At 36.1% G+C, this 14,083-nt stretch overlaps 1 protein-coding gene and 1 long non-coding RNA gene across 3 annotated transcripts in view; one reads left to right on the plus strand and one right to left on the minus strand.

Moving 5' to 3' along the window:
* Positions 1-14,083, minus strand: part of LOC140340107 (uncharacterized) — an 85,664-nt gene that overhangs the window by 32,058 nt on the left and 39,523 nt on the right. The window lies entirely within an intron of this gene.
* The window catches only part of PIK3AP1 (phosphoinositide-3-kinase adaptor protein 1), a 44,866-nt gene that overhangs the window by 8,708 nt on the left and 22,075 nt on the right, over positions 1-14,083 (plus strand). The window contains exons 2-3 of one of the 2 annotated variants that reach the window (XM_072425151.1): positions 6,952-7,359; positions 12,330-12,415. In XM_072425151.1, the coding sequence (XP_072281252.1) occupies positions 6,952-7,359; positions 12,330-12,415 (494 nt within the window). Of the gene's footprint in view, positions 1-6,951; positions 7,360-12,305; positions 12,416-14,083 lie in introns of both variants that reach the window. The other variant, XM_072425150.1, reaches the window with a different exon arrangement.

The following is a 14,083-nucleotide window of genomic DNA, read 5'->3' on the forward strand; positions in this document are numbered from 1 at the left end:
CCCTGACCTCTGCCTAGACCTGGACATCACCACCTGTCTGACCCCTTCCATGGCTTCAAGCTTTGTTTATGTAGTCATGTTTAAGCTGATTTTTGTGTTTTTCCTTTAATTTTATTAAAAGTAATTTTTTATTTTTTAAATGATTGTGTGTTTCAAACAATTTTTATATTCATAATATCTACTAGAACCCCTGTTCGGACATATTTCTGTAAGTTACAGGTCTACAATTTAAAAAAAAATTTCATGAAAAACAATGGATCACTTTTGGTACAGAAATCTAGACCTCAGTGTAACGCTCAGGTGGTTAAGGAAAGACTTAGAGCTTCTTGTTTTTAGAGACAGCTGTTTCCCCATGAGAAAATTTCCCACTGCCTACACTTCCTTTCCCTGCGACACAACAAAAATCAAAGAATTGTAGCAGACAGACAGCAACAAAGTACTGGCATTGATTTGTAGCTCTCAATCATTAAAAAAAAGTCTACTATTAGAAGAGAATATATTTACTTTTCCAGGTGAGAGAGAATTGTGTAAACCAATAAAAATACAGATAAAGGTTTTAAACTTCCCATTACTTTAAAAAAATGCAATGTTTGTGTTGTTAAAGATATTTCCTTATTTCCTGCCTGGTAAATTTAATTAACTGAGCCCCAGCTGTAAAACCTGGAACCTTATATCTAAGCTCTGGGCAGAAACCTTTTCTGTACCCTTGCAGTGAGTCCCCTTCCCACTGCAATTTGCTAATTGCTTGCTCTTTTGTCTAGGGGATGATTCAAGAGAAGTAAACATTTTCTATCTCTCGTAGTCTCCTGCAGTGTACTATACTTGTCTCCAATAGCTTTGCCTTAAGTCTTGCTACTTGGTCCATTTCACCGCTGTCATCATCCACTTCAGAACACAAAGAGCCTTGCACTGTATGGGATGACTTTACAACATGTAGAAGATAGAGGCAAAAAAAGAGGCTTTTTGGCAAACACAAAATAGGTTTTTACTTCCGAGTTACCAAATACATAAAGAAAGTAACAGTTGTACTGTTGCCAGACATCACACAACTCAACTGTGTAGAATTTGAAACGGTTGTCTCTTTTAGCCAACATGTTTCGCCTTGTGGCTTCTTCAGGGGTTTTAGAGATTCTTATCGGTTTACAAAACAATACAAAATAATAACAATAATAGGGATACACATCAAAATATCACATTCCTGTGCTCTAACAATATTAGTATGAATAGAAACAGTTGCCGATTTACAATTTAGTGAATTGTGACCATGTTATTATGTATTCATAATAGTGTGAAGTGCTCAAGATAAGTTTTTATAAATTGTAGTGGTTGTTCAATAGGAAAAGAAATAGAAAATTATTATGTTAGTCAAAACCATATAAAATCAAATAAAAAAAAAATACATAATTTATTTGAGTTAAGAAACCAGTATGATAGATAATATATCAGGTGTAAGCAAATCAAATACAAAGGATTTACTTGGATGGTGGAGAGAAAAAAATCCTAATCCAAATCAGTAGATATTGTGGTGTAGTAGTGGCAGTTGTTTTGAGCTCTGGGTTAGTATCAGAGAGAAGTAGTGGTAGCAATAATAGTTGTTTCAAACTCTATATCAAAACGAGAAAGTAAACTAATCCTTGAATAATAACTACATAATATTACTGTTTCAAAGTGGTATACATATCTATACACATATATAACATATTAATGGAACCACATATATACAAAACAAATACACATGTATACAAAATGTATCTATAAATATCTGTTCATCCATATAAAATATTTACAAAGGAAGAGTGTACAAAAATTGTATGTCACTTACATAACTGGCATAAATGGCCAGGAGCAGCTTGGTGACCCTTGGAGGGTAAATGCATATTATTTCCAGTTGAACCAAAGGAGTCTTATTAAGAATGGTCCAAATAATAAAAAGCAACTAAGCGACTAAGTGTGTACTAGGGGACGGTGTGATATTTTTTCAGTTAGGTGCAAAGCTATTTAAGTGGAATAAACAGCTGTGGTTAGTATTAGGAAAATATCTGCTTGCATCGCCTAAGCTATCATGACAATAACGTGCATACTAGTATCTTTTAATTAATAGTGTATATTGTTAGCTTAGAAGACTAAATTTGGCAGTTTATTGCTAGTCAAATAAAGACAATTGCTGTCCACAAAGACAATGCCTGTTATAAAGAAGAAAAAAAAGGGGCTTACACTCACTTAGATGTATATTCAGTGGCTTTCAGTAAATCAATGCCAGTATGTGTAAATCTAAATGAGTTTAAATATTGTTCTTTCTAAGCATAGTAGGTATGACAAGTACAGTATAGTTGTGTCGTTTGTTACATTTCATGTCATCTAAAAGCCACTGAAACCAGTTTTACATACCAGGCAAATCTTAAAATCAGTGACCTGCTTTTTAGAAACCCAACAATAATAAAGCTAACAAAGCCACCAATCTAGCTGTCTGTACATCTGTTGGGAATATGCAATGCCTCTTGCTGTCCAAGCAACAGTGAAAGATAGGAAAGGCCTACTAAATGTATATTACACATACATTGACTTCCCTGCGGTGTACCCAGGTCCTAAAGACAGAACAAAGCTTGATGCAGACCAAATTGTGTATGCCACCAACTTTAGAAAATTCCATTCTTCTTGAGACTTATGTAATGTCACTTTTCATCAAAACTCCTGAGATTCATAGAGATGTGACTGTGTAAGTGTGAGGTGGAAGCACCTCTTAGATTTTCAAACTATTTTGGCCAAATGTAAAGATAACAACATAAGTTTCTAAATAGTACTAAAAATAAATTATAACTAAAACACAGACAATATGGGCCTGAATTATTAAAGCTCCCCAAGGCTGGAGAGGATACAATTTCATCAGTGAAGCTGGGTGATCCGGCAAGCCTGGAATGGATCGGGTCCAGGATTGAAATTATTTGCTAGCAAATAGCAAATTACCTTGAAGAAATCCATTCCAGGTTTGCTGGATCACCCAGCTTCACCAATGAAAGTATATCTTCTTCAGCCTTGGAGAGCTTTAATAAATTAGGCCCAATGAAAGTGGACACTCCCACCCCTAAACCCGGGACTTTTTAGGCATGAACAATTATTAACAATTATACCATATAAAGAAATACAAAAATCTTTATTTACAAATAGTCATAATAAAACATACATAAAATCAATAGGAACAGTCAAAATATCAATAGAAGGTTATTTAAATAAACACTTCTGTTTGTGTTTTTCTTTTACATAAGCAATAGGAAGTCATAATAGTATGCCTGATTATGATATATACCCGAAACAACACATGAAAGCCAATCCAGATGAATGCTGGAAAAAAAAAGCTTTAGAGGTTAGTGTGTTTGATAGAACAAAAGAAGACTTGTTAATAAAATTCAAAATTTGTATGTCCAAAACCTTTGATGTCCTTCTACCGTGATAATAAATAATAACTATGCCCGGAAAAGATATAATTGGCCTGATTTATTAATGCTCTCCAAGAATGGAGAAGATAACGGTGAAACTGGATGATAACACAGCTAATAACAAAGAAATCCTTTCCAGGTTTTCTGGATCATACAGGTTCATCTATGTCTACCTTAAAGCTTTAATAAATCAGACCTGATGAATGAAACATCTCTCTGACCATTATTTCAATTCGACCACAGGACAACATTCAGATAGTGGCTTCTGATGCACCCACAGACATTGGATGGCCACTTATCAGCTGTCAGCCACCTCATGTTGGGTACCTTTTTGTATACTTGATGAACATTCTAAGATATCTATCACCAACCACCACTCCCTTTGGAAAAGCTCACAGAAAACAGGAATCCAGACAACTATTTTTAATTTTTTGATTTCTACAGACTACAGAAATATATTTAGGCAAATTCGTGGACATTTCCTCATTCCTACAATGAAATGCATATATTTTAAGAAAGGTAAACTCTTCTAGGTAATTATGTACAAGCTTGGCACGCACGACTAAGGGATCATTGTACAGAGCTTTTGGTTTAGTCTCCAACAAAGATTTATGTGTAAATAATGCAAAAAAAGCAAGAATTTGCATATACAACTGCCAATGACAAGTAAATTACACAAAAATAACCCTTTAGTTATAAAATAATACTATTAGAAGAAACTCTGATCTAATAAAAGTAGATACAGAATAATGGAAATAATTTTTAAATGATTGGCTTTTCAGATGCAAAAAAATTAATAAAATTCAGTGCAAATTTTCAGGAAAAAGAAAAGTTGCCCAATTTATTAAGAAATTAGGAATAAATACCCAGTGAATGAATGTTCAATTACAAGTAATCAATAGACCCTGCAGCAGAGTTCTGTGTATGCAGTGTGGGTATATTTAGGACCTTTTTAACTGTTTCCTAATTAAAAGCATTTTTAACCACTTGTAAGGTTATTCTGATGATTTTTAGCTCCAAAAGCTGCAATATAGGATAAATGGAAATATATTTTACTTGTGGCATATGTCTTTATATGGAAAATCATGTTCGTATAGATATATTGTAGCAAAATGAAATATGTAATGCCAATTTCAGAGGGTATTTGACATCATCTACTTCGCTCTTGCCTAGAAAAGAGATTAAAGGGCCTGGATAGGGTTTTAAATAATTGTGTTGCTGCAGATGTGCAATTCTTTATTTGGTATCCAGGCCAGAGTGTCTTGAAAGTAGTGGGTAGGCCAGGCACTCCTCCCTTTTCCAGGCCAGAAATTGGTGATGACTCTGAAGCAACTGGCCATTTATAATAAAAGGGAACCTGTCTTTAAAACGGCAGAGTTGAGGGCAGGTGGCTCAGGTGGACAGTCTGTGTGCAGCCTGTATGCTTGAAATGAAGCCTTAAATACCTCTCTGCACTGTGTGGGAAGGGAAAGATTTCATAATATTTTTTTCTAAATTTCCCCTTTATTTTCCCAGTTTGAATTTAACTTCAAGGCATGTAAAATTTCACAATACTTGCTTCACTTCAACAGACTGACATCACTACACAGCTTACTAATAATGATTCCCTCTAATTCTTCTGCATTAACAAATCAAAAGTCTACCTAAACTATGCCCAAAAATTTCTATGTGGTTTAAAGGAGTGGCCCCCAACTCTGCATAGGGAGCCATGTGTCACTCAAAGGGGAAGAAACTTTCCCTTTAGTAATGTCATTATGCCATCAGCCCACTCAGGTTCAGGCCTGCAATGGGAGAGTTAGCAGGTTATGTGCAGAGACACAACCCGTCCACCGCCCTGAGCCTGGGATGCGTGTGGCAGATGTTGTCTGCGGCTCTGGCCGATGCACCCCCCCAAGCGGGGTCCTTCTCCCCTACTTCAATATCTGCAGTGTGAGATTTAGGGCGCTGTTATTTTGTGATATCACTTTTCAGCTCACTTTTCTCTTTTTTTCCCCAACAACATTTTTATCCCATTATAGTGCAGGCAAGTGAGTGGCAACTCTGCTTTTAATTTAGTATCAGTGCAGTATCATTGCCACAACATCCCAGGAAGCTACATTAGGTTGACTACTCAAGGTGCATGTAGGATTTTGTGAGTGTTACATAAAAGATCTGACAAGGACCCAGAATGTTTTGTCTGCAGTTAGTTTCAATTCTGAGTTAGTTTCAATTTTTCATGAAGACCAAGAAGCTTGTAGTTAACCTCTTTTTTTTCTCCTATTAATAAATATAGGTACACATGAGGTTTCTGGCAACAGACCACTGCATGCAGCAGAAATATATGAGAGCTCATAGCAGTCAATAAATAGCAGAGTCTGCTTTTAGGTGGGCACATGACGTCTGTGGGATTGTGAACTTTAGACACGTTTTACACAAACCCCTCATGACTTCCTCTTCTGTTCATACTGCTGCACAGCCCACTGTAACACTTCTGTAGCAGAGGTGTTCCGTGTTCCACCACAACATCCTTTGTTCCAGTCTGACAGTTTATGTGTCCTAAGCAGAACTGCATCATGCAAGCTTTATTTACTTTGCTTTAATGAATTTGTTTTATTTTGTAGAAAATAGTAAATTAGTATAAAATAGTGCCAACAGTATAAAATATATATAATGTTATACTATAGGTGTAGTAAGCCCGTCAACCTAAAAAAGCAGACAGAATGGTCAAATTTTATCTTTAGCAAAATGTTTTCAGCTATAGTTGCCCTTTTGTGACTTTCACAGCTTACTCTGCTTTACACGGCTCTCCAGAAGATCTCCCAAGCAGACCTCAGACCCAATCCAGAGAAAAACTTCCATGTTCCTCTTGTGACCTCTGCTCAGATTCAATTTATTGGATCTGTTGCTGTAAATAGCTAAAGCAGAGAAAGTATAGAATATCCAACCCATTCCAGATCCAAGGACAATAAAAAGTATACCCTGACCACATTCCAGAGCTAACCCCAATACAACATGCAGAATATAAAAGCTCAATACATGGGTAGTTATAAGAAAACCATATATGCTGCCATTACTAACCAAGATAAATAATAAATATTGCATATTGATATTATGTAGACTTTTAGCTAGCCATCCAGGTGAAACGTCCAGCTAAGATTTTGACTTTTTCTTTAACACCTGTTGCAAACAAAAAGCTTGTTTACAGAGATCATTAGCGAAAGATGAATTTTTTACACAGCCATTATATCTAAAGAGCTTTTACTCCTTCATAACCAACTTATTATATTTAAATTATTTTAAAGTAAAAAACTATACTACAAAGCTAATAAAACATTTCTATTTGTAATGAGAATTGCCAGTACTTTCACATATATACTGATGATAATTATACCACATATTACACAATGCTGGAGATCATACCTTATATTTTTGACAGAAGGGAATATATAATTTCATCAGGACAGGATACTGTTTATGTTTGATTTCATGGCGGAACTGATGAAAATTATGCCTTATAACATTGTATTTTTTTTCATAGGTGTCTATGACTTATTGATACTTCATGGTCCCGATGCAAAGGAATGGTGCACATATTTTTTTAGTCTCTTTCAAACCTATGCTGAATGTGAGGACTTTTCTATACACTCATATGAACTAAATGAAGATAAGCCTGTTCCACGCAAATGGCAAAAAACATTCCAGAATAGCAAATGTATTCTTATACTTCTCTCTGGGGATTTAGAAGGAAGTCTTGACAACTCAGATGTCTTGGACAGCTTGAGGACAGTTCTGAGGCCACCACACAAAGTGATTGTGTTATTTTGTGGAGTAATGGACAAAGAGGACTTTACACACTTTTTCCAAGATTGGCCACTCTGGAAACAACTATCCTCAGAAGATGACCCAGAACTTTATATAACAAGTGTTAAAAATACTATAATATATGGTAAGTAAAATAATACATCTTCTGGATAAGTAATACTTTTTTGTGTAATATAGTATTAAGCAATGTAATCCTTCATGGCACTGGATTTCATAATAGCATTCACTGTCTTCTCAGAGCTTATGCTTTTTGTGGCTGTTGCAATGCAGTTAGCTGAAGAAGAACAGCATACCTTTGTATTTCATTATCTTTAGCAGGAAAAAACATATCGTTGGTCATTAGTTCTCCAAAAAGTCTTTTATAACTGTAATAGTGCATTCTAGTGCATTCAATGCAATAGGTTGTAGAAGGTCAGATTTAAAGGTTCCAGGTAACCAGGTACCAATGCAAAGAGTTTAGGATATGTCAAAACCTTTCCTGATTAGGTTAGAGGATTCATTGACCATGGCCATTTACTTTAGTATTGGGGGATGTTGGTTTGTTGTTAGGCCTCTCCACAAACTCTGTCCTGATGGGCATTTTCTATTAAATTGCAATAACATGTTCCTTAACATTCAATGTTTAACCAACATTTTGCTTTACTGATGCCTTCCTTGAGAGTTCCTGTGCTGTGTGGTGCACAAACCTCAGATGTTCCTGTATCCAAGCATCCCATGGCTCTCCGGTTACTGACTTTAGCTTATTCCTTACACACTTGATACACTTGTTCACGGCCTGCCCTGACCTTTGGTCTGTTCCTGGAAATATTATTGCCTCTTGACTCTCTACTGCAATTTGCTTTGGTCCGTAATTGCTGGCATTTGCACATGTGTGTCCAAGGACCTCAACCTGGTGCACTCAACAGTAAAGTCTATCACTCCTTACAGGGGTTAAAATCTTGTAAATTTAAATGGACTTTACACCTTGGCCCCTTTTAGGACTGAACTACCCAGGCTGTTTGCAACTGTCTTACGTTTTATCCAGTGGTCCCCTTGTCTGTTCCAGGATACCCCAGTCTCCAGGTGTTACACAGTTTTTACCACAACAAAAAGCAAGAGTAACTTTTTAACTGAATGGGGACAGCAGTTCTTATAACAGCCAGGAGAGGAATTCCCCTAACTTGGTATAATTGTATTCTCACTTCCTATTACCTCTCCGGCGAAGCTAATTTAGAAGGCAGGACAACAGGACACAGCAAAAAGTTAACTAGCAGGCATTTTATCATATCAAATTTATTTCCAGACCACATACACCATCTGCAAATAGTAAAAAATGTATTTTACCTTCCTTTATACTTAGCTTACTGTTTCTATCCATGGTGTTAATGGGTCCGTTTTGACCCGTGTCTTAAATCAGCGATAAAATACCTTCAAAACAATTATTTTTCATCCTATTTGTTTTTTACCTCTTGGTTACCTTGTTAGACTTCCTTATCCATGAAAAGATTGGATTTAATATTTTTGGTGTGACACCCTTGGCTGTTTTTTGATAGCATACCTCTCGTTAAAAAAAAAAAAAAAAAAATGGTGAAATTAACCTCAAGAGAATTATATAAATAAATAAAAGGTTGTTATGTTACCAGACTATTATGGGGGGGTATTAAAACACATTTCTTAAATATTTGTTTCATTTTGTTTACATAGAGGATCCTGAGTAAAAAAAACTTGATGCAATAAACAAATTTATGTGGTACTCATATTAAAAAATATAATTATTTAAAAAATGAAAATGGGTCGTAAATGCCCTAAGTATATAGGAAGGTTAAAAAAAAAGACATTGCCCCTAATTTATTAAAGTTCTCCAAGGCTGGAGAGAATACACATCCAACAAACCTGGGATGGATCTGGTCAAAGCATTTGCTAGCAAATAGCAAGAATAGCAAGAAATCCATTCCAGGTTTGCTTGATCACCTAGCTTCACTGGTGAAAGTGTATTCTCTCCAGCCTCTAAGAGCTTTAATAAATCCAACTGTGAGAATGACAGGTGCATGATCAGAATACGTCCTGGTGCCTATATCAAACGAGAGCTTTAATAAATCAGGTCCAATGTCCATGAAGAAATTCAAAATGCATAGTGTAGAATGAGGTTGAGTTGCAAGGTATTCTCCTATTGTAAAAGTGAAGATCCCATAACATTTGAGGAATGTAGTCACCTGAAAAGTTATAGTTGCCAAGCCTGTTTTAGAGATCCCGTAAATCTTTATTGTTTATTTGTTTGTCAATCAGTACAGCAGTTATCAAAAAGAGACTGACCACATATTTGAAGAGTGGGTGTGGAAGCCTTTTTATCAGAACTTTTTTGTATTTTAGTTGCTCAATTGTCACAACTGAAGTGTGTAACAGTGTTAACCTATTTTCTAGATGTGTCTTGTTGACTTTATGTATGCAAATAACAAGGTCTGCTATTATCAGGGGGGTAGAAGTGAGGCCTAGGTAATATACACCTGGCTTCATTGTTCCAGCCCCAGATCCTCTCTCTGGTGCATGGCCACAGGCACTCCCACATTTCACAGCACAGACAGCTCTCCTGATTGGTGCAATAGTCAATCAGGTGACAACAATCCTTTTAAAGCTCACCTACACATGGCTCAGTGTTTATGTTCCACTAGTGACAAGCCTCCTCTTGCTACTGCAGGCCTTGAGTGCTCCTGTCTACCTGTGACCCAAGACTTCCTATACCCTGTGTTCCTGTGGTCATGTGTCCCTTAGGCTCTGTGCATCTTAGCCACTTTTAGATCTCATATCCAACCCATGTGCCGAGACTCCACTACACAGGCTGTCTGCGGCATGTCATGTAATCTGGTAACCCCTGGTGTGGGGACACTGGTTTTCCAGTGTAACCTTCTACATTTATCTAGGTAACCTTTGCTCTCAGTGGATTTGTACCCGATTTCCTGAAAGTTAAAAAAAACATGCAAAGAAAGTGCCTATATAATGCAAACATTCTGCTTCTGTTGGTTACATTCTGCTCCCACACAAACCTGACAAAAATACATATTCCTCAACACCAACGGGACACTTTTTAGATCCTGTAAAAGTGATATGGCTCCTGTCAATCAATAGCATGCTATCATAAATCTCTTGTTTTCTTTGTTTGACATATAAAAAACAATGTTTCAATTCCTTCAGCCTGTAAACATAGTGGTGCAATCAAAATCTGCACCATCAGCTCTTTTACATGCAATCCAGGCACATTAAAACATTACTGATCTGCAGATTGGATTTGAAGTTTAAAAGTCATCAGCTAAGTTCTTACTTTCATCTTTAATAACTTCTTCTAAAAAAAGTGACAAATGACAGTCATTGGAAGGGATGAGGTGTCTGGTGTGCAGGATGTGATTGACAAATCAGCTTTACCTTTTTTTATGCTGTGCACGAGGCAAGAAAGCAGAGTAAAACAGCAGAATTACTAGTTCAGACTGGAGATGAGGTCACTGACTATAGATTGGTCAGATGTTTATCCAGTGTTTATAATAAATATTAGTGAAGTCAATGGTTTTTTAAATTTAAGGTATAAGGTTGCCAACTTCTAGGTCTTCTAACACTCTTCTTGCCTAAACCAAGTCTTCCATGTCTTATGAGCAAATGTATATCACTATTGTTTATTGTATATTCAGTTATATGGTAGCATTGATAAGGCTATTTATGTTTTTTGTGGGGCTATCTGGGCTATTGCTTAGAGCCCCCACCTTTTCCAGGCCCTAAGTTAACAGAATAGCAAGGTTACAGGGAGCTGGAATGCTGTTTATTTGGGGTCCCATTTTGTCTAAAATTATCCTTGAGCATTGTGTATAAGTCCCGATGAAATTTACTAAAACTTCATTAATATACAAAACCTGTTCTACTGCTAAAATCATGATTCAAAACCTTGTGAAATAAAACAAGTTAAGAAACGACAGTTTCCCATAAAACTATAGAGCTAAATATGTTTTTTTTTAGGAAGTGAGACTAAAAAATGTTTTCTGTGAATAAAAATAATAAATATCACATGCAGTTTCAATTTCCGGCACAATTTTTTTGGTAATTGCTCATTCAGAATCACATGAATGGATGACACTATACCTACGAATAAGTGGCTTATCTACGTATTTCATTTAGATAAATTAATATTTTTAGTGAACACATAATCTAATTTATTATTACTTCCTTGTTTTATGTGACTTTTACATGCTTGCTTTCCCATATTTTGTAACTGTATTAGATATATGGAATAAAAAATCATCTAAGAGTAGATAATTGTTCCAACCACCTGTTAGTATATAACATAACATTATGGTATCATTCATTGATAATAATTAAGATTTATGGATGTGTTTTTTTCGCAACAAATGGGATGGATATTTTAAATCAAGGGGTTTACAGAGGTGGACCACTGGGCCACTTTTAAAGAACACACCTGAGAATAATCTTATCATTTAGACCTAAAATAATAAAAGAAGAACTGTGCACATCCAACAAAAAGCACCTTGTAAATGAGCGGGTAAGGACCATGTTAGATGGGTGATCTTGATGCTGGAACTTTGTCGCCAATATCAGGATTGCTTAGAGACTCTCTGCCATTTTTTATAGAATTGCTAACTCATTAGTGAGGCCAGTCACATTGTTGCCTCTTCACCAGCAATCATAATTCTGCAGCGTACAGGGTCAGGGTGGGAGCAGTTCCACAATGTTGAACGTTCTCCTACATTAGCACAGCAGCAGAATAACTATCATTTACAGGGATGTTTCACTTTATTTTTTATATGTTCATATTTTAAAATTTATAGAACAATGTATCAATAGTTTGCAGTATTTTTTATAAAAAGCCTATATGCATTCATTTGTGCTAAATAGCTTAAGAGGAACAGCTATATCAAATTGTTCTCTGTTACAATTGAAATGAATTATCTTATCTCCTTGACCAGGAGAAGCGCCTGTTATGCTATGCAAAACAGTTCAAGATAAACTTTGTAATGCTTTGGTTTGCAAATATTTGGATTGTTATTTGCAGTTCTAAAATCTATAGGAGCTTCTATCTTTCATTGTTTATAGATTCTGGTTGTGATTCTGGTACAGAACCTGAACGAGAACAAGAGCAGCATCATCCAGAGGCTTTTCAAGGAAACCTTCTGTCTGTGCAGCCAGAAAGGATCCGTTGTGGGGTTTGTCAATTTCTATACTTTTTCTATGTAAAGCAGTGATATCATTTGTTTTAATATGTAATCATTTTAGGTTTTATGTGCTTGACAAGATGCTGGTTTCAGTAGACATGGTTAATGAGATGCAGAAAATTTGCAGTTTCATTGGCAGTACAATGTGCATGGTTTGCATAAAGTTGAGTGTATTTATGTATGTCATTAACCATCTCCCTAAATCAACTCTCAAAAGACTGTTGTCTTGTGGTTAGGAGTCGGACACTAGTTTCCATACATTTGTTAAGTACTGGTAGTTTTGGGTGCAAAGTTTATAGCAGTTTAAAACCTTATTGAAAAAAAAAACACCTCTCAAATTAAACCATTACAATTTGAATTTGTTACATCTATTCTATCTCCTAAAATGCCTTTGACATCAATTCATTGAGACATTTTCCAGTATTTAAACCCAACTCTAAAGTAACGAAAGAAAAGAAAAAAAAAACTGCTGCCATGTATAACTTGGCTACACATTGACTGTAAAGTATCACCCAGTTGTTTCTTAATGCTATGCCATTCCAATGGTTGCCCACTGGCCTCTCTGGCCAATAGGAATGCACAATTGACAGGAAATGACTATCAATCTGTGCTATAACAAGGACCAATGTTTTGCCAGTCAGAATAGCTTGATATTTGAGGAATAGCTTGATAGTCCGTAATGTGCTATTTGCTATGCAGTCTGTGTCACAGGTGAATGCTGGACACTGGGCATCAAAGCTGTGTTATAGGTCTATTGCTAAATGTTGGCAATACCACTTCAATGGGTTTAATTGAGGTTTCAATAAAAAAAATAATTAGAACAATCAATTCTTATAATTGGTGACGGTAATGGCATAGCTAAATATATAAAGGTCTTGGTACAGTCTTATATGCCCCTCACAGCACTCCCTAGCTGCCCCCATGCCATTTAATTCTTTTTTCTTAGTTAAAAAACTGTCTAAAGAGAATTCATAGCTGAGCTGCACACAGACATACTGGTCAACACAATGGGCCTGATATATTAAAGCTTTCCAAGTCTGGACACGATAACCTATCTTCGGAGAACCTGGGTGATCCAGCAAACTTGGAATGCATCTGATCCAGGATTTAAAGCATTTGCCATTTAAGAACTAATTATTTTTAAGATATCCATTTCAGGTTTTTGAATCACCTAGGTTCACCCATGATAGTCTATCTTCCCCAGTCTTTGAAGGCCTTAATACTCGTATATCAGAGTCATATTGTAGGACCACATGACCATACATTATATGCATTTAACATTACAGATTACCTATGCGTTTGAAACATAAAAGCAAGCCTAGGCACTTGTCCAATTTCCTGGCATAGCTTTGCTGTAGGTCTTCTTCAAGCATGATGTTTCTCATATTAGTTAGCATACCCTACAACATTGAGCATTATGAATTGTCAGTAATGGAGGGGACAAAACCCTACAGAACAAGAACCCAACTATGCAAACCAACCCCTTTATCTGAATGCCTGGGTGACCCAGCTCAAACACATAAATAAGTTGTTTTAAATAGGTTCTGACTCAATGGAGCTGTTAAACATTACATTGATGGCACCTGTCCATTAAACTCCATGAAGTTTATTGATTTTGTTAGGATTCAGCACAGGCAGCACATCATTCTTAGTAGTTTA

The sequence above is a fragment of the Pyxicephalus adspersus genome, chromosome 10, assembly GCF_032062135.1.
Source record: "Pyxicephalus adspersus chromosome 10, UCB_Pads_2.0, whole genome shotgun sequence".
In the NCBI taxonomy this organism is placed as follows: domain Eukaryota; kingdom Metazoa; phylum Chordata; class Amphibia; order Anura; family Pyxicephalidae; genus Pyxicephalus; species Pyxicephalus adspersus.